The following is a 22,236-nucleotide window of genomic DNA, read 5'->3' as shown; positions in this document are numbered from 1 at the left end:
TGCAAAGCAGGAAGGTCATATGCGATTAAATCGCGTACAGTACACGCCATTACTTTTCTGTATGCATCGTAAAAAGTGTTTGCAATTTCACGTTGTTGCGTTTAATAAATTCTAAAATAAAAAAAAAAAGGAAGAAAAAAAGAATATATAAGAAGCTAAAATTCTTATCATGTCAAACTTGACACTGATTAATTACCTGTGGTGTGTTTTCAAAAAAAAGAAAAATTGTCCCCTAAGATTAGCATTTTACTAATTTCCGATTTTTTTCACATATGATAATTACCATCTTGTCCAATCATTACAGAAAAATTTCCTTCTCCTTTACTTTTCAAACATCAAATTTTCCCCCAACTTTCCTCTATTTAGAAGGAAAGAAGAAAGGACGTAAAAATTCGAACCTTCCAAACATGTGGATCAAATTTTTACCCAAATTTCTTCGTTTTTAAGAAACTAAAAATTAGTCAAAATTTGACCTTTTTCGAACATGTGGATTAGAAGAATTTTAGTCCCCCTATTTTTCCAGTATAGGAAAGGATCAATTAGGTTCAAGGTTTTGCAGGGAGGAAAAAAAGGAAGTAAGGAATAGTTATGTGAACTAACAAGACCTTGAACGTTTCTCTTTATGCACATCCTATTCCTCTTCCTGTGTTGTAGGCTTCTCTCTCTCTCTCTTTCTCTCTTTTAGAGCCAAGAAAGGTATAGGTTATTCTCTCTAGCTACGATTACCGAAGCTTGATTTTACTTGTTTTGCGCAGTACTTTATAGTATAAAGCGTCCAAACACACACACACAAACACATAAACATTCGTATCTCGCTATCTAATGCAAATAGTGTGTCCTGTCTTCTGGTCTTTGCGCAGTCATTCGCTGAATAAGACAAGCAACCACACACGAGTGCATAAAGCGTATATCATTGTCGAATGGCGTAATGTCACTGACATAACGTCGTTAGTGTCTTACTTAGTGTCGAATCGGGATTAGAACACCTTTTTTTACACGTTTTCCTGCCTCGTTAAAGAGTCACTAACGCCATTCGTTATATTGTAGAACTGCCTTATTTATATATATATAAAAAATCTCTGACTCAATTTTTTCTGATTAACTATTAATAATTCAGGAAAAAAGAGTTTTTTCAAAAAACTCTTTTCATTTCTTGAATTATTAATAGTTAATCCGAAAGAATTCACTTTAGTGACAGTTGTGCTTCAAATTGAGATTTATATTTAATTTTTTACCTTCTTTCATGTAAATAAGGATTTATATTTAATTTCTACCTTCGTTAATATAATTTAAATCAGGATTGAAATTTAATTTTTACCTTCTTTGACATAATTCCTATGATTTAAATCATAATTTGAAGCATAACAGCTCTGTATTAAATTAAAATTATTATTATTAAAGCTTCTGTAAAGAAGTAAATTATTATAGTAAAGCTCTGTATTAAATTAAAATTATTATTAAAGCTTCTGCGTCTTCGCATTCTTCGATTTTCAAAACTAATTCTTTAAATAAATAAATATATAAATAATGTAAAAGTGGTAAATATACACAAATATTTCAGTAAATATACCCAAATATTACAGATAATATTTAATAAACCAAAATATTCCAAAAATAATTTTTCAAAGATAATAGTTTTTCAATTATAATTATAAAAATGACAAATTTCCAAATAATTATTTGGTGAATTTTTTTTTCAATAATTGAAAATTATTTAATAAATAATTGAAATTTGGTAAATTATTTTTAAAATAATTGAAATTTGGTAAAATTTTTTTAAAATAATTGAATTTTTGGAAAAGATAATAAAAGAAGAATGAAAGTTTTTAAAAAATTTAATTATTTTCAAATTAGGCAAAAATTAAAATTCTTATTCAAAATTTGATTTTCAAAAAATTCTTTTAAATAATTGAAATTTGGTGAATTATTTTTAAAATAATTGAAATTTGGTAAATTTTTTTTAAAAATAATTAAAATTTGGTAAATTATTTTACAAATAATTGAAATTTGGTAAAATTTTTTTATAATAATTGATATTTTGAAAAATGATAAAAAGAAGAATAAAAGTTTTGAGAAATTAATTATTTTCGAATTAGGCAAAAAATAAAATTCTTATTCAAAATTTGATTTTCAAAAAATTTTTTTAAATAATTGAAATTTGGTGAATTATTTTTAAAAAAATTGAAATTTGGTAAATTTTTTTTAAAAATAATTGAAATTTGGTAAATTATTTTACAAATAATTGAAATTTGGTAAAATTTTTTAAAAATAATTGAATTTAAAAAAAAATAAATAAAAAGAAGAATGAAAGTTTTGAGAAATTAATTATTTTCGAATTAGGTAAAAAATAAAATTCTTATTCAAAATTTGATTTTCAAAAAATTTTTTTAAAATAATTGAAATTTGATTAATTTTTTTTTTAAATAATTGAAATTTGAGGAATTATTTTAAAAGTAATTGAAGTTTGGTGAATTATTTTTAAAATCATTAAAATTTGGTAAAATTTTTTAAAAATAATTGAAATTTGGTTAATTTTTTTTTTAAATAATTGAAATTTGAGGAATTATTTTTAAAATAATTGAAATTTAGTGAATTATTTTTAAAAAAATTGAAATTTGGTAAATTTTATTATAAATAATTGAAATTTGGTAAATTTTTTTTTTTTAAATAATTGAAATTTGGTTAATTTTTTTTAAAATAATTGAAATTTGAGGAATTATTTTAAAAATAGTTGAAATTTGTTGAATTATTTTTAAAATAATTGAAATTTGGTAACATTTTTTTTAAATAATTGAAATTTGCCGGTTAATTTTTTTTTTAAATAATTGAAATTTGAGGAATTATTTTAAAAATAATTGAAATTTGGTAAATTTTGTTATAAATAATTGAAATTTGGTAAATTTTTTTTAAGATAATTGAATTTTTCTTTAAAAAATTGAAAGTTGATAAAAAGTTTATAAATAATTGAATTTTTTGAAAAAGAAGAAAAAAAAGAAAATTTTTTAAAGGCTTTTAGTTATAAACATTAGAACACGCACAATTTTTGAGAATTCAATTATTTTCAAAATTTATAAAAATTTAAATTCTTATCTATTCAAAATTTGATTTTCAAAAATTGTATAATGAAATACTTGAAAATAATCAATTATTTTCAATTCAATTTTCAATTCAATTTTTAATTAATATTAATATAATGTTAAAAAAATTATTATTATTATTACAATAATATTGAATAATTTATCTCTGAATTTGTATTTGAAGAAGAAAAAATCATTTTCATTAAGAAGTGAGCAGTGTAAAATATCAATTTTAATAATTTCCAATGTTAATTCTCTTTTTCTCTTGGTGTAAAATTTTTTCAAACTCGCACGAATGAAATGAATAACACACACGCACATTTCGAAACCATAAAAGGGTTATAATTTTGCTTTCTCGATTTTCAAGCGCAGTAACACAAAATTACAACCTCTCAATTTAAAATGCAGTCGGTAGTTGCAGGGATAAATATATCCATGTTTGAAAAGGAGATTCCAGAAATGATCTAATCGCACCAGAGAAAATTCTATTACCGCTACATCGTCAAATTGATATATTTTCGCATAAAAAAAGCAGAAAAATATTTTTTTTATTATAAAATATTTTTTTTTATATAAAATCTCTTTTTCTTACCCACAATTGTACCATATATAATAGGAGAAGGAATAATTTCGACTCTTACCTGAAACAAAAAAGAAAATAGAAAATTAGTACTTTATTCGTTTTTTTTTCCCGTTCGGGATTAAAAATAGAAATCGATTTTTAAAAATAGAAGTAAACGTAAAAATTAGATTTTATTTTTAGAAAAAAACATATTTTTGTCTAAGGAAAAATTGGATTTGTTACTTTATTGTTTTCCATTCGTTCATTTATTTGAAAAAGAGAATTATTTTCCTCTTGTACGACAATTTGGACCAAGGTTATTATTTATAAGACATTTTACGATCAGAAATTTTATTCTTTTTCACAAAAATTGCAATAATTTTTAGCATTTTTTCAATTTACTTCTCAATTCTCATATATTTCAAAGTCGATATTATACAGTCGCAAAGATTATCGAGAATAAAGCGAGGACATCGAGTTCTTTCAGTTCAAAAAAATATTAAACACTTAAAAAAAACATAGTGATTAACAAAATTCAATAACTAAAAAAATTTTCGTTAAACAATTTTTTTAAAAATATTTTTTAAACAAATTTAAAAAAAATTTTTTTTTGTTAAGGAAAAAAAAGGGAAATTTGTCTTTTAGAGAGAAAATTTCTCTCAAAGGAGAAAAAGTAGAAAAATTCTTTTCTTTCGTTATTTTTTTCGGAGGCGGAAAAATTGAATATTGAAAAAGAAGGAAAAATTTAAGCTCGATCGCCACAAAAGGGAAGTGGGTCAGTGCCGTGGATGTCGTCGTCCTGGTTCGTTCACTTCTACCTTCTGATTAGCTCCGTTAAAGACACCGCGAATGTGCCGTCATCGCTTTCCCTTTCCTCGACAGCTTTTCGGTTATATAATAGGCTCTTGAACCATGTATATATGTATACATACAATCAACTGCATCAAAATTTCTAATTTTTATACCCGTTTAATCCAGAATTAAAATTAAATCACAAATTGCGCGGGAAAAAAATCTATTTTACTTGTTATTTCAAAGGCAAAATTTAATATTATTATAATTAAAAATAATTAAATTAAAAGAAAAATTAAATTTAAAAAAAATTATTATTAATAATAATATTTTATTAATTTATTAAATTAAATTACTAAATTAAATTATTAAATTAATTAAATTAATATAATTATTATTAATAATATTGATTAATAATAATATTTATCGCCCTTCCGAGAAAAGTACCTGAGAAGTAAACGAATCATAGGTTATGTTCGTCTTACGTTTAACTGGATTAAAAGTTTCTTTTTAATTAATTCAACTTGAAACCAGATTTTATTGAATGTTTAGGATGCAAAGAAGACTTGAACATCAAATAATTTTGAATAATAATTGAGTTTCTCTCTGTATTTTTACCTTAAAAATTATAAACATAACCTAAAAATTTTTTTTTTGCTTCTTAGGTACCTTTCTTCTAAAAAATTTGAAAATAATTAATTAATAATTAATATCTTTATTATTGTATAGTTGTATCAACAATTTTTACAGATTATTTTTCCTTTAAGTGAAAAATAATTTAAAAAAAAAAGTCAAGAAAAATATCTCACTCCCTATTCTTGGGAAATAACGGCAAAAGTATACGCATTACTCCCTCGAGAGATATAAGAGGATAGAAAAACTTTGACGGCGGACCAATCAACCAATTACACACCAGGGTTGCGTGCTATCGCGCGATCTGCAAAGCGATCATCCGATCCAGTGAGCTTCTCTTTCTTTCATTTTTTATCCTCTTTTTTTATTTATTTATTTCATTTTTTTTTTTTATAATCCTACTACTCTCTCAAGATCCGGACTATAGGGAAAAATTAGAAAGACTAAAGTATATATTGCCTCGAGCATTGATCTGGATGTAAAAAGATTAATAAACACAAGAAAACGCACTGCTTTTATATATATATAGTTTTTTTTTATTATTTTAACATTAAAAGAATCCTTGGGAAAAGTGAGCGAGAAATTTTTGTAATCACGCATTTTAAGAAGATAAGAATGCAGAAGAGAGAGAGAGAGAGGAAGGGAGGGAGAGAGAGAAAAAAAGTGATGAATATGATGAAATTGAAAAAGAAACATTCCAAATGATATTAATGTATCATGGTATTAATGTTCATTTTTTGAGGCCAATACGGTATATAATTAATTGTATGTATGAAAGTGTATAGGTACCTAATTAGTGTAATTAGTATACAAAGATTAATTCTTTTTTTTTTAAGTGTTAATTCATTGGTATGCGAGCTTGAATTTTCAAGTTGGCTGATTCTTGATTGGTTATATGGCGAAAGATTTACTTTGTTTGAAATCGAGAGTGTAAGAGGCTGAATTATGCGCTTTTTTTGCACTTGGAAAAGAAATTTGATTGAAAACTTATTGATAATTGGTGTAGTAGCCAAATTTTTGGCATTGGGACCCAAACTTTGGGGAGAGGAAGCCAAATTTTCTGTGGAAGCTCCAAAATCTTAAATAAAAATACCCAAATGTTTGGTTAAAATACCCAAATGTTTGGTTAAAATACCCAAATATATTGTTAACATACCCAAACGTTTGGTTAAAATACCCAAATATATGGTTAAAATACCCAAATGTGTGGCTAAAATACTCAAACGTTTGGCTGAAATACAGTAAATAAACCAAATATTAACTAAATATTCCAAAAATTTGATAGAAATGCCCAAATATTTATGTAAACCAAATATAAACCAGAAATATTGAATTATTTCGCTAAATTAACCAAATTTTACAGTCTAAATAAACCATATATAATTACCAGGAATAACAAAATATTTCGCTAAATTAACCAAATATTTCAGTTTGTAAATCAACTATCAACCAATAATACGCAAATATTTCGCTATAAATTAACCAAATATTTCAGTTTGGTAAATCAAATAGAAACCAAAAATTTTCGCTAATTTAACCAAATAGTAAATAAAAATAAGGGAAGGGGATTATAAATAGAAAATTTAAAAAATGGAAGGGTGTGTTATAGAAAAAAAAATTTTAAAATAAAGGTAGGGGTTATAAAAAGAAAATTTTAAAATAAGGGAAAGGGGGTTTAAAAAGAAAATTCAAAAAAAGCAAAGTTTGTTATAAAAAGAAAATTTAAAGAAAGGAAAAAAGTTTATAAAAAAAGGAAAATTTAAAAAAAAATCGAAAGAAAATGAAAATGTTTTTTTTTTTTTATTAAACTGCTATACATATATATTTGTGTATTATAAACGATGGAGTAGCAATTGTGTTATATAGAAGGTGCCGGGCGCAGTAGTGATCACCTACATTGAGATCGTTACCCTGTGTAGGTGCATTTACACGGATGCCTGCGTCAACTATAGTGTGTCGTTTATACTCTCTCACCTATACATAAACACCAAGAGTGCATATATACACCAATAGTTCAACGCCAACGAGTTTCACTAGAAAGAAATGGACTCGCAACGGGTTGAGTAGACACACTCTTGAAACTTGACCTAGGACACGCGTTGCCTACGTCATAGTGCGGCTTTACTTTTATAACTGCCGCTTCCTGCGCGGGCAACTTTTTTTTCCCTTTTTCTCTTATATACACGAATATTTTCATTTTTTTTTTCACTTTCAATCCATAATTTCATCTTTCAATTTATAATTTTATCTTTCAATCTATAATTTCATCTTTCAATCTCTAATTTCATAATTTTAATCTTAAAATTAATTAATCTTCATATTTGTATATTAATAGAAATTAGAATATTTTACATTCGTGAAATATTCCTTTTCTTTTTTGGTAATTTTTACTTTCACTATTAATAATAGTAAATACTAAAAATGATAAACATAAAAAAAAAATTATAAAAAAGGTAAATTGAAAATTAACATTAGAAACAAAAACCTCATTGAAAATTCTAAATGAAATATTAAATATCACACGTAAATTACTCTGATTTGTGAGTTTATAAATATTAATGCTGTTGACATTTTTTTAAAATGTTTATTCATCTTTAAATTGAATAAATTTTAATTTAAAACAAGACGTTTAAGAACGTATTAAAAAAGTTTTCTAAAATATTGTGATCCTTGGCACGGTTTTTTTGTTCTTAATTATTTAAATGTATGAGATTTTATAATAATGATGTTTATTATTTCTAGTATCTTAAATTTTTATAAAAAAAAAAACCGTTGGGACTGTTATTCATAACCTCACTTTTACTTTTACGCTTTACTGAATTTCAAAGGGTTTTTGTACTTTTATAATGATTAATTTTAAAATTATCAAAAAATTTTCCACATTACGACCATTTCTTCAGTGAGTCTTAGACTTCTTTTGCAAAATTTCAGTGAAGAAAGCTCGAAATGAAGAATATTAAAATTTTTTCACATTACAGCCCTTATTTCTTCAGTGAGTTTTGGACTTGTTTTGCAAAATTTCAGTGAAGAAAGAGGAAAATAAAGAAAAATATTTCAATTTTTTCACATTACAGCCATTTCTTCAGTGAGTTTTAGACTTCTTTTTAGCAAAATTTTAGTGAAGAAAGAGGGAAATGAAGAATATTAAAATTCTTTCACTTTACAGCCCTTTCTTCAGTAAGTTTCATACTTCTTTTTAGGAAAATTTCAGTGAAGAAAGAGGGAAATGAAGAAAAATATTAAAATTTTTCCACATTACAGCCCTTTCTTCAGTAAGTTTTAGACTTCCTTTGCAAAATTTCATACATAGTGAAGAAAGATGGAAATGAAGAAAAATATTTAAATTTTTACACATTATAGTCCTTTCTTTAGTAAGTTTTAGACTTCTTTTGGAAAATTTCAGTGAAGAAAGAGTTAAGTGAAGAATATTTAAATTTTTTCACATTGCAGCCTTTTCTTCAGTAAGTTTCAGACTTCTTTTTAGCAAAATTTCAGTGAAGAAAGGGTGAAATAAAGAAAAATATTTAAATTTTTTCACATTACAGCCCTTTCTTCAGTACTAACTTAAAAATTACCCTTCTAACTACCACTTAAAAATTTTGAATAAAATTTATAAAAATGTTCAATAAAATTTGATATTCGAATTGTTTTTTTAATTTCAATCTCTTGTATTACAGTTTTTAACTGCATTTCGCCTTTTAAAACATTTTATTTTCATAAAATTTTTTCAATCTCTTCATAAACACACAATATAGCAGAAAATGATGATGATGAAGAAGAAGAAGAAAGAAAGAAAAGTCGAACGAATATTAAAAACAAAAGAAATAGACAATTCTTTTGTTCCAAAAAAATGTATATCTATATACATGCGACAATTTAAGAAAGAAAAGAGAAGAGTAAGCAAACGAGCTTCTATTTTCCTTTTTTTTCCTCTCTTTCTACGCCTTTCGACCCAGTTTTTCGCGAGTCTTTGCACAAAAACACATATATACATATATATATATATACAAATATATGTATAAAATGTGAGACATTTTCCTCTGGATTGTTGAAACGGAAGTTAGATGTCGGATATCGTTGCGGACCTGCGGATAGTCTAAATGAAGTGAGAGAGAATGAACAAGAGAGAGAGAGAGAGAGAGAGAGAGAGAGAAATGCGCAAGCGCAAAATATGCCCGCGTGTTAGTCAGGCGGTGTGCATGCAGGCGCGTCGTCGAAAAACGTTAGTGCGTGTGGGTGAGTTGCGAACCACTTCCTCCGGGGACGTGTGGTCTTCGAATAATCTGATACTCGTGTGCGATGCTCGACGAGGGACACCACTGCGGACAACGACGCGCACCGGCAAATAACCTCATAACCCCTCTCTCCCACTCCACCCCCCCCCTTCCCCAACTCTCTCAACCCACTTATATTTCAAGTCAATTGTCGCATACACATTCATCCATCGAGATATAATTATTTATATAAATATATATAAATAAAAGAGTAAACAAAATTTTAACAATTTTCATTTTAAAAAAATTTTGATTCTTTTCCATTTCTAAATTCTATTCTGTTCTATTATTTCTAATCCTATTATATTATAATAATTAAATTTTAAAATAAGTTAAAATTATTCCAAATTGTTTAAATATATTGAATAGAAACTAGATTTTAGAAAGTGGGGTTACTTTTTAGGTTAGAATGCTAGTGCGCATGCTCTGCGCGAAAGCCCCCATTGATCGAAATTGGCGCGCTAATTTGAATACTCAGAGGTACATTGACCTAGAAATTTTGAATTTTTCTTATATATTCGAATGTTTTTCGGTATGAATAGCAAAGACAGATTTTAAAATTTTGAAAATTCGAAACTTCTATCAGGGAAAAATGGTTAATAGTTAAATTATACTTTTAGTAATAATGAGACAATGTAAGGGAATATGAAAATAATCAGACTATCGAAAAAACAAGTTTCGTGGGACGATGATTAAAAAAATGTATTTTTAAAGGATTTCCTCGACAAGGATGAATGGTATACGGTTGCAAGTGAGAATCCATCGGAAGTGGAAAATGCTTTTGTTCATGGCACGTTACCAGTCTTGTCACTAGAGGATGTTGGATATCGAATATCTCATAAGAGAACTTATTTTTTTTCCCCATATTTTTCCATACCAATCTCTCAATCACTATTTTCTAACAAAGTCTCAAAGTACTTGCAACTGTTTTTTTTTATTAAAATTCAACCCATTTTTGGGTTTAGATTAAAAATTAGCAAATTTGAGTTCTTAAAATCAGTTTCCAAAGTAGAAATTCAATATTAAGGGGAAATTCTACTTTTTCTACGAAATTCTATTTGGAAATGTAAGTCTTTTTTAAAAGTAAAAAAATCAGGCTTAAAAGAAGACATATTTTATCTTATTCTCTGATTTTCGATATCGAGATTCATTTGACAATATATACCTTCCTCGAGGATGGAGAAGAATTAGGAGGGGTCCTGAGCGTCTGAGAGTCCAAAGTTTTTGGTCTTTTTGTATCCGCAGACTCTTTGGTCCATACCAGGGACTTTTTTTATGTTTGCGCTTAGGCCCTGAGAGAGGAACTCTTTTCTCGGAAATTAATCCTTTTCTTTCGTTTTGTTTACTCAAGACTTTGCTCCCAACAAAAATCAAGCTTATTGGCCTGGGACGAAATTCCAGGAGGGCAAAATTTTTATACAGCGTGAAACAATGCATTTGCAGGTATATTTTATATTTTTACGACCGAAAACTTTCTATGGAATATCTGAAACTAAAAATTATTTAAAACTATCTAAAATAGTTTAAAACTATTTGAAACTATTGGAAACTTATCGAAACTATTAGAAATTAGATGAAATACTACGATAAACAGAAAATATATGTATGAATGATAAAAAGCAGTAAAAAATTGCAAATTCAAAAACTTCCTAATATGAAATTCGTTTTTTTTTTGATAAATAATAAAATAGACAGACACGAGTCACTTAATCGAGAATATTAACGTTCAAGTGACTTGAAAAACGATTGAGAGAGAAACAAACGTACGTTTCTGTTTGACCCTCGCCTCTTTGGTTCTAATGAACGCAATAATAACGGATGTCACACACTCATCCAGGAATGTAATATAATACTTTCTTCAAATATGACAATTTATAAAACCACAGAGAGAGAAAGAGAGAGAGAATCCCCAACATACTCGAAACTTTCAAATTCAAGGTCAACTTCTATATATTCACTTTTCTATTTTTGCCATCTTTATATATCTCTAAATGTTAGTTTAATCAAAAATTTTTTTGACGAAACGAAAACGGAAACAAAAGGTACAAAAAAATTTAAATCAAAATAAAGAATTTAAAGATTAATAAGGAGTTAAAGATTCTTAAAAAGTTAAAGATTATTAAGGAGTTAATTTATAAATAACTAAAAAATGAATAAAATTTTAAAAATGACGAAATTTAATAAAAAAAAACAATTTATTTCACGAAAATTCGACTATCGTTTCAGTTACGATTTACTCTCTCAAAGACAACGCAAGTGTGTTGCTATTTTAAAAGGGGCACGTGAGAGGGTTTACTATTTTAGTACTCGAGTCGCTTTAAGGAAGCAAGAAACTAGCTGTTCAACTGTAATGCCTCATTATATATATTATCTCTAAATAGTTGTTTTTTCACGAAAAAAAAACTTTTTATTTCGTAAAATTTTATAAATCAGATTAAAAGTTTGCAACTTGATTTTTATAAATTCCCATTCAAGTCAAAAACTTCTTTTTGGAGAATTATTCCAACTGTCGTATAATAAAAATAAGGCTTAAAACAATTTAAAATAAACGTCAGGTCTCTCTTAACCACAAGACTTTTACTTTAAAGTAGTTTTTTTTTCCTTAAAAGTGTCAAATTTGATACTAATTTGGATCAAATTGATACCAAATTGGATTAAATTCATATCAAATTGGATCAAAATGACACAACAAATTTGGCTTAATTTTTTATACTACTTAGTTGAAAATTTGATACTTTCAAATTAACAGTGATTTCAAAATGATTTATAATACTAAATTTTTTAAATATTTAAATTTTTCCACTTTACAGACATTTCTTCAGTATACATTTTGGACTTCTTTTTTGCAAAATTTTAGTGAAGAAAGAGAGAAATGAAGAAACATATTTCAATTTTTTCACATTACAGCCATTTCTTCAGTGAGTTTTATAGACTTCTTTTTGCAAAATTTCAGTGAAGAAAGAGGGAAACGAAGAATATTTATATTTTTCCACATTATAGCCCTTTCTTCAGTGAGTTTTTTTCTTCTTTTGCAAAATTTCAGTGAAGAAAGAGCGAAATGAAGAAAAATATTAAAATGTTTCTACATTACGGCCCTTTCTTCAGCAAATTTTAGACTTCTTTTGCAAAATTTCAGTGAAGAAAGAGAAAAAGTAATATTTAAATTTTTCCACATTGCAGCCCTTTCTTCAGTGAGTTTTAGACTTCTTTTGCAAAATTTCAATGAAGAAAGAGGGAAACGAAGAGAAATATTTAAATTTTTCCACATTACTGCCCTTTCTTCAGTATAAGTTTAAGACTTCTTTTGCAAAATTTCAGTGAAGAAAGAGGGAAATGAAGAAAAAAAAAACTTTTTTCAATGAAACGAAATTTAGTCCGGAAACTGGAGATGCGAAAGAGCGCAAATCGGGGTGGGTTGACGGTGCACATGTCAGACAGAATAAATAAAAAGGGAAAAAGTGCTCATTTAAAGAATCTCGCTCTTGCCGTAAACATCTGCTAGGCGAGAGAAGCACGTTTTTGACAGTGACTCTCAATCGGCAAAGTTCCCGCGCGTTAACGCAATTCCATGGGCGGGAATTTTCTCAACGTGAGAAGTCCATATTACTAGCTCACTCTCTCTCTTTCTCTTTTACTCTCTTATTCTGTTTCTCTCTTACTCTCTCTTTCTTTTTCTCTTTCTGTCTTACTCTCTCTCTCTCCTTCTCTCTCTTTTTTCTCCTCTTCCTTCTCTTTATCATGCTCTCCTTCTGTCCTCGTCCGAAGCGAACACCGCCAATGGTTTCTCTCAACGAGGGTCGAGAGAGGCTCGATTTTAGTTTCGTGCATGAGAACGGAAAGAGAGGCCCCAAAACAGGCAGCTGCAGTTCGGTAACCAACAAAGACCCAAACCGCTCCTCGTCGATCTTTTCAGTTTTCACTCAAAAATCTTTTTTTAAAAAATTCAATTTAAAAAAAAAATTTTTAATAAAAACAGGTCCCTAATGTAGCGTCGACGCTAAGTTATAATTTTCCACAAAGTCTTAAAGTACTAACAGTACTTACTCACTTAAAACCTGTGGTTTCTTAAATTCAACTCATTTTTGGGCTTAAATTCAAAATATAAGACAATGTGAGGTCTTAAAATCAATTTTCTAATCAGAAATTTAGAAAATATTTCGAGTAATGTTTTAGTCAAGCAATAGGTTTAAAACAAGACTTATTTTCAAAGTTATTTTCAAAGATTTTTTAAAAGATCTTTTTTTTAAGGATCTTCCGCAAATTATGTACCTTCTCATATCGAGAATAATAATAAAAACAAGAGACACATAGAAATGTTTCTTTAAAAACACACATTCACACAAATACAATTTTTCCATTCAAGTCAATTTCCTGGACAGGAAATTCTTAATTTTTGCGGTCAAATTTTGTGGTATTGCGCGAAGAAAAGAGGAGAGAGAGAGAGACAGACGGTTTCAGTCAAAAACTCCTGAGAACCCTAAAGAACCGGAAGTTTCCACCTTTCGTGCGCAATGGCCTCGTTTTCAAACGTAGTGACACAAAAGAAATGTATACGCATCGAGCCTCTTATTTTTCGAAACGAATTGTTGGGAAAAAAGAAGAAAAAAAATTTCCAAACGAAACCTTATTTTCAATTATATTATCGAAGTCTCATCAATTTTCAAACTCTTTTGAAAATTTATAAAAGCTCCTCTGGAAGGAAAGCAAATCACTCAACCTCGCAACTTGTCTAGGTCAGTTTTCTCTTACCAAATTCTCATCCAAGGGAATTTAAAGACTAAATTTTTCAAAAAAAATATACAAATTTTCAAAGTGAGTCGAAACTCATGTTTCGAATAATATTTTCAGTTTAAAACTTGAAAACACTTCAAACACTTTTGGTTAAAATTCCTCCATTTTTGAGAAATAGTGGTCACCTCATTTCTTGGGAACTAGATTCGCGCCTGACTTTATACTGATAAAGTGTTTCCCAGTGCTTACACTTATAAAATGTATTGCAAAACCACAAAAAAATATCGCCTGATATTCTAAATTCATTGTTCTCATCAAATCTTAATATTTCTTTTTTTTTTTCTTATACGCGACGAAAAAGATAGTGACAATCTTTGATTATAAAGAGAGTTTGCTCGAGAGGGTGATGTTGAAAGAATTGAAAATTTCATAAGAGAAAGAGAAGGAGAAACCAGGCAGCCATGCCACCCACTCGTCGTCTCATGCATAGCACAATAACGACTACCGAGTCCTGTACTCATTGCAATTGGTGACGTGTATACGTAAATCGTTTACGGTGTGTCTCAGTCTGCAGCCAAGCGTCAGTTTTCTCTCTGCTGAGACTAGTCTCAAACAAATGCAGACAATCGGCTAAAATTTACATTGTTTTCAAATTTAAATTTTCGATCATTTTTGGGTTTTTTCAAGACACCCAGGACTTTTTAGGCCCTGGGTATTAAGACACCTAGGGTCTAAAAAAGCCAAAAATGATCGAAACCTTTGAGTTAAAATTTCTCAATTGTCTCGAAAGAATAAAATTAATTGCATTAAATTGCTACCAAAAAATTGGGTTTGGATACATTTTTTGCGAATTTGATACTATTTTGAAACAGTGAATTGTAAATTTTTGTAATTCCTATTTCCTCGTGGGGAAGGAAAGTACAGGGGAAAATGCTTGGAGATTATCATTGACAAGTGTAAAGATTGTCCATAAAGCTCTAAAGTTCGTTCACTCGAGCACATGAGGCTATAGTTTGACTTTAAGGCCATAGCAATCTGTCTATATGTGTAATTTTCTATTTATAACACAACACCCCGGGGAGAAAGAGAGAACATACACTATTACATTGTTACGACAACATTTTGATCCGTTTAGATTGTTTTTACAAAATTCGAATTTAGGCTTAAACTTTAGGTTTAGGCTTCATATTAATTTTTTTTTTAAATTTGACTGTAGCCTTAGACTTTAGGCCTCTTGTTAATCAGTTTTTTTTTTAAATTTGTTATTAGGCTTAGACTTTAGGCTAAAACTTAAGGTTTAGGCCTCATGGTTCTTAGTATTTTTAAAAATTTGACGTTAGGCTTAGACTTTAGGATAAAACTTTAGGTTTAGGCCTCATGGTTCTTAATATTTTTAAAAATTTGTCATTAGGCCTAAACTTTAGGCTTCTTTTATCTCAAAAAACTTCTCGCCGAAAAAAACGAGTCTAAACTAAACTTAAAACGACGAACCCAACCCAGAAGTGAAGTGCATCAAAAATTTAAAAATCTTAAATTACTTTAACATTTAGTCTTATAGTTTAAAATATATAAAGTTGAGAAAAAATTTTCTAAGACATCCTCTGGGTTTCCGGAGGGACGTCAAGGTCGACGAGATATTCCACTCGGTTCACTCCGATGATTTAACAACTTCGATAAGTGCTCGTGATATTTCCAAAGTAACGTCATCGTCCAGCAGCCGGCATGGCGAGTAGTCTGGGCGACAGAGGCGCTCATTACATCTTCCGGTTCGATAGAAAGAGAGAGAGAGAGAGAGAGAGAGAGAGAGAGAGAGAGAGAGAGAGAGAGAGAGAGAGAGAGAGAGAGAGAGAGAGAGAGAGAGGCCTCAAGACCCACAAGTGTATTTTAACAAAACAGAGAGAGAAAATAATATACTTCCAACAAATGGCCACATCCTCATAATAGAAGAGCGTATCAAACTCATTCAAATTCATTACTAGTTCGCCACACCATTATGTCATTCTACAGCCAAAAAAAAAGAAGCATTTCTTATCTCACTTCTCAATTCTTCAATTTTCCCATCTGTTAAGATTCCACGTTATACATTTTTACACAAAAGCTTTTCTATAATCAAATTTTAGAATTTGTTCCAAAACTAAGTCTTCTTTTACACTTTTGCGCCTTTTTAGGGGTAAAATGGGTTTTTACGGCTAAAAACTGGCAAAATGGGTAATAAGAGACTTATTAGGGGTAAGAACCTCTAAAAAGGAGCAAAATGGGTAAGAAGAGACTTATTAGGGGTAAGAACCTCTAAAAAGGGGCAAAAGAGGTAAAAAGAGACTTATTAGGGGTAAGAATCCCTAAAAAGGGGCAAAAGAGGTAAAAAAGAGACTTATTAGGGGTAAGAACCCCCAAAAGGTGCAAAAGAGGTAATAAGAGACTTATTAGGGGCTAAGAACCCCTAAAAATGCCTAAAAGAGGATAAGAATTTAAAATTCTACAAAAGGAAAGCAAGTATTTGGAGAACATTCCTCTCCCTGGGATCGTGTGAAAAAATAAGGGTTTTGAGCCTGTATTGCGAAACAATTCACATATATTTTATACATTTATAAACTTGAATCGATAAGGCGCATTAAAAAGTTGTGTTAGTGTATTAGAATCATACGCGAACGGCGCTAAGAATCTTTTGTGTGTGTGTGTGCCATGCCAATGATTCATAATGCTGAATATGTCAAACTGGTTTTCGACTCGTATATAAGAAAAAGGTTCCTACACAATGCTTCACCCCTTCCGTCATTTTAATTCTTCAATTCAAGAAACACTTTCTACTATAAGCCCCCGAAAAGAAACATTTGGAAAACTAGCAAATTAACTAAAGAGTTGTATGTATGTATACAGATTCTGTATGTATACAGATCAACTCTTTAGTTAATTCGCTATTTTTCCGACAAGAATTTTTAAAAAATACCTACTTTTCGAAGCTTTCAAGTTAAAAATGGAGAAATTGATAAAATTTTGATTCTTAAATATTAGTTTTTGATGCTAACTTCAGGAAGATATTGTATGTAAAAGCGGTTCTGGTTGCATTTTTGCACTTGAATGGGTAAAAATCGCAACTATATTCTATTAGAAAATTTTAATTTGCTCAAATTAGCAGAAATGTTTTAAAAAGAAGAATCGAACGAAAATCAGAACACAGAATTTTCTAAAAAAAAAACTATTTGCCATTTGACTGTAAATATTAGCCACCCGATTTGTTCAGCTCGTTTAGTAGTCGCAACCTCCTTATTCCTTCGGCTTCGCACCTATTTCTTCAATCGATACCGACTCTCAAAATTAACTTGACCTCCTTCCGAAGCAAAATCACTAAAGCAATCTTCTTTTTCTCTTTCTCCCTTTTTTTTTCTTTCTTTCCTAAGAATTTAAAATTCGAAATTTGAAATATCAAATTTTAAAATATGAAATTTTTAAATTTGAAATTTTCAAATTAACCATCGAATCAAAATTTTTTCTTCGCTAATAAATCTTGCTTTTTGTTAGTATATAGGAAACGAAATATTAGGAAACGAAAAGTAAAAAAAATTGCAACAGCTGTAAAAATTGCGGAAGAATAACACAAAAGTTTGAGCAATGTTGTAAGAAAGGAGGTTATTCACCTCCTACTCCTCCTCTCTCGATGTTAAATTTATCAAATGAAAAAGTATCTCTCTTTAGCGAGATTGTTGTCCAAGGTCGAACCGACTCGTTGGCTTTGAACCTCACCAACTTATGTGTGACTGGGATTTGAGATTTGAATTTTGAAAATTAGAAAGGAAGGATAAGAAAAAAATTGTTTCGCGAAACGACCGGATGTGACAGAGACGAACGAACGTGACGTGATTGGTCAATGGCACGCGTAATCGAGCTTCACACTCTAAAGATATATATATATATATATTTTCGAACTTATATTTTTCACTATAATACAAACCAAGTTATATTTACTGGAAAAATACTTTTTATTTTAAAAAACTAACCCGGTCCTTAAATTTTATAAACATTAAGGAAAATACGAAAAACAATTTAAATATCATTATAATTAACGTAGGGTAAATAATTTTAGTTCAAAAAACGAAAAAATTGTAAACGGACCATTATTTTCTCATTTCAGTTCAAAAAATTGTAAACGGACCATTATTTTCTCATTTTAGATCCCAAAAAAAACGAAAAAATTGTAAACGGACCATTATTTTCCCCACAATTTCATACTTCTTGGCAAAAATTTTCCCCCCGAATTCTCAAATTTCTAATTTTCAAGACAAAAATTTAAAAAATACCCCTCGTTAGTCAAAGCCTGGCCACTAAGACAACTTCTCCATTTTCTATTAATTCACGTTCTCTTAAATTGGATATAAAAATAATTTTTCGTTCAAGGTCCATAAGGTCACGTCCCTGGAAGCATTAGAATTCTGATCAGGAGCGGATTACTTAAGAAAATGAAGACAAGAGAGTGAGAGAGAGAGAGAAAAAACTTATAATAGTGAATTTTTAATTTCAATGGATATACGAAAATATTGTCAGAAAAGAAGACACACGTATTTTTCGAACCGAATAAAGAAATTCAGAGAATTATAAATGTTGAATTATGGTCAGAGCAGAGTTTGAAATTCTCTAAAGGAAAAAAAAAGAAGAGAGGAGGATAGAAGAAAAAAAAATTATGTGCCGGCCACGTGTCGATGGCGCTTATTTCCTAACCCAAAATCGTATGTTTCGCCTTTCTGTGAACGACTATATACAAGATTTAATCGCTGTGCAAATTCAATGTTTCATAATGAATAATTACTTTCATCGTTGTCGCGTTCGCATACTTAAGTCATAATATGATAATGAACTTAAATTTCTATCCCTACGCATTCTGATCGTTTTTTTTTTTTTGGTAAAATTATGTATATTTTTTTTTAAATAAATAGGCAATGAGTACGTAATTTTAAAATAAATACGTATTTTTTAAAATAAATGCGTAATTTTAAAATAATGACGTACTTTTTAAAATAACTACATAGTTTTAATATTAATATATTTTTCTTTTTCAAGTATGTACCTACTTTTTAAAATAAGTGCGAAATTTTAAAATAAATACGAATTGTTTAAAACTATTAAATCCTCTAAATGAAGGCATCTTACTGGGTCTATAATTCTTAACTATAAAAGTAGAAAAAAATTCATAAATTTAAAAATTAACTAAAATTTATGAATATTTTTCGATTTCTTAAATAAAAAATCAAACATAACCTCTAAATGAAGGCACCTTACGAGACCCAAAGCCGAACCATAAAAATAGCGAAAAAATCTTATAAATATAAAAAAATATAATTTTTCACTATTTAAATATAAAAGACAAACATAACCTCTAAACGAAGGCATCTTACAAGGCCATCATTGAGACAAGGAAAAGTTTTTATAATTAATCAGACAAACTTTTCAATAAACGAAGACACGTGTTTTTACCGAGTGACTTATCTTTCACAATTTTTTTTTTTTCATTAGACTTAGACCCTATTTATTTCTAATTTATCATAAGATTTTCTCGTCCAAAAATTGTAATCAATTTGCAATTTTTTTTTACATTTTTTTGCCCTTAAAATGACTTCAAGAGGTTATGTTTTACATTAATGTCAGATCAAGGGAATTTCGCCAATAAAGGTACGTCTACACTACTTTCGGAAGAAAAAAAAGGATTTTGATGGAAAAAATTCTGAATAAAATACAGAATAAGATCCAATATTTATTTCGTTCGGTAAATTCTTTATATTATAGAATATCAAAGTGATTATTAACTTTATAATTTTAGCCATTAGCTTTCTAATTTCTTAACGAAATCGAATAAACGAAAATTAATAATTATAATTTATAACTAAAATAATATAAAAAATACTCTAGAAAATTATGACTGAAAAATACTATTTTTAGATTAAAACTAAATTCTAAACTGAATTTTATTTCTTGGAAAAGAATATACTTACACATAGACACTGATCAAGGTTACGAGTCATCGCCCTCATCGGTTTAGTCACAAAAATACAAGTTTTATATACCAAATAGGAAACAAAATATTATAAAATTAATTTTACTTTCGATTTTCTTTCTTTTTTTATTTCAACTTTTGCAATTTTTTTTCGCAAAGCAAAAATTTTTTCTGCTAAAGTTGATTGTTATGTAAAATAGTGAGGAAAATAGTCGGACAAACGGAAGTGACAAGTTTCAATCTAGAGTTTTGTATATTCTCAGTTGGTAAAGTACGTGACCTTTCGTCATTAGAAATATTAGAAATTTTCTTCTTTTTTTTTGCCCAGATATTTATTTTTTTTTTTAAAGCGTGGGAATTCGAAAAATTCGAGAAAAAAAACTAGTTTGGTTTTCTATTATCTAATCACCACTTTGTATATATATTTATTGTAACCAACAGTCCGACAATTCGCAGAGTCCTCGTCCTTATTCAGCGTTTTAAAAACTTTTATTTCTCAGTTTACATTTAGGATCTAATATTCGATTCCAAGAGACGTTTTATCAGTTAATATGAATATGAGATTTTAATTGAATCATTTCTCGAAATTTATCGCTCTTTTTCTTTTCGACTTGAAAATAGAGAAACAAAGAAGTAACATAACCTAGAAATTTTTTTATTTTGTTACACGAGGAAAAATAAGAAAAGTGAAGAAAATTTACGAAATTGAAAAGACAAAATTGAAAATCCTAATTGAAAGTGAAAATAAGAAAATGAAAATATTGGGAAAAATATAATTTTGTTTTTGAGGGGAAATAATAATAGTAGTTAAAATAAATAAAACGACCGTTAATATACAGTGTCTGATATACTGTTTACAGGAGTGTTGCGCAACTTGTTCAAACAAAATTTTCCCCAAATATTTGTAGAGAAATAGTGAAACTTTGAAAATTTGAAAAATTGATAATTGAAAAATCGAAAATTTGAGAATTTAAAATAGGAAGTTTTCATTTTTTATAGTTCTAGGAGTAGATTTTTGTTCTCTTACCTTGTCTGCCGACAATTTCGGCCACGTGCTCGCTGCTTGGCACCGGCACGCATTCAGTCATGTTCTGGCTTTTTTTCGAACGTGCCTCCTCAAAGACATTAGTTGGAGTTGTTTGCATGGCATCTGGATCATTTGGCGAGCCACTTCCGGTTCCGCTTCCCGATCCTGGACATCCAGTACCTTCAAGTCCAAGCATTGAAAGTTCAAAGGCAAGTTGCAGTGCTCTTTGCTCTTCCAATGAGCCGGCACCCGTACCATTTGAACCGCGGTCCATTTCGCTGAATAAACTTGTCGGCATTTTTCTTTACTTTACTCTTTATCGAGAATTAAACCAAAAAAAATAATTTTTCTCGAGAGAAATTAAAAACACTTTTCCACCGAAAAAAACTTCAAGAGACGTTTTCTACACAATCTGAGATAGAGAGAGAGATAGAGATTTTTCTGTTCAAAAATGATTTCCTCAGGAAATTTTTCGAGAAATCACGTAGAAAAAGCGATGCACTTTTTTATGTATAAAAATAAATTAATTCACCACCTTTTTTTTTATCTCGAGTAATAACTATTTATTTTTTCCGGGAATGAAGTACACAGTGCGGCGTCCTTTTCACAAAAAAGATGAAAAAATTTTTCTTCTCTGTTTTATTGAAAAAACAGTGTCGTCCTATGTGTTCAAAGACTCGTTTTGTTGCCGCTTGTTTAATTTTTCCAACAATTAAATCGCGAGTGTATTTTGTTTTTATAGTGACAATAAAATTTTTTGTTTTTAGTTATATTACTTTATATTTTATTGTGCAATATGATTACGTTGGCTTCGTCAACGACTGACTGAAGCAGTGTCGCGCGACTAAAAGCTTTACTTTGGGAAACGCGTACAACTACTCTTAACACTCGTATACCACTGCGACTAACTGCGGACTGCGGCGGCTCGACCGGCAATCCATGTGCCGGACGCCGGGTTTCCAAGGCTCCCATTGGTGCGCGCCAACTTTCCCCACCAAATAATTCGTGACTACATTCGGTTGTAATCGTTTTGTCTCGTGCTTCTTCGGCGCAAGTTCCTCGTCCTCTTTGCTTTTTCGCAGGCATGCATCCATAGGGGAGGCTTGTGTTTTTTTTTTGGGTAAAAAAAAAGTTTTTCCCTCCCTTTTTTTTTCTTA

The 22,236-nt window shown here is 29.1% G+C and overlaps 1 protein-coding gene across 1 annotated transcript in view; it reads right to left on the bottom strand.

The window, feature by feature from the left end:
* The window catches only part of LOC122506491 (RNA-binding protein MEX3B), a 62,306-nt gene extending 40,320 nt beyond the window's left edge, over positions 1 to 21,986 (bottom strand). Inside the window, exon 1 of the mRNA XM_043618707.1 lies at positions 21,080 to 21,986. Within this exon, the coding sequence (XP_043474642.1) occupies positions 21,080 to 21,377 (298 nt within the window). The 5' untranslated portion in view covers positions 21,378 to 21,986. The remainder of the gene's footprint in view (positions 1 to 21,079) is intronic.
* Positions 21,987 to 22,236: the final 250 nt, after the last annotated feature.

Source organism: Leptopilina heterotoma, unplaced genomic scaffold, assembly GCF_015476425.1.
Source record: "Leptopilina heterotoma isolate Lh14 unplaced genomic scaffold, ASM1547642v1 Lhet_42, whole genome shotgun sequence".
Classification (NCBI taxonomy): domain Eukaryota; kingdom Metazoa; phylum Arthropoda; class Insecta; order Hymenoptera; family Figitidae; genus Leptopilina; species Leptopilina heterotoma.
The sequence above is the reverse complement of the archived record's forward strand: the minus strand, read 5'-3'. Positions and strand labels throughout refer to the sequence as shown.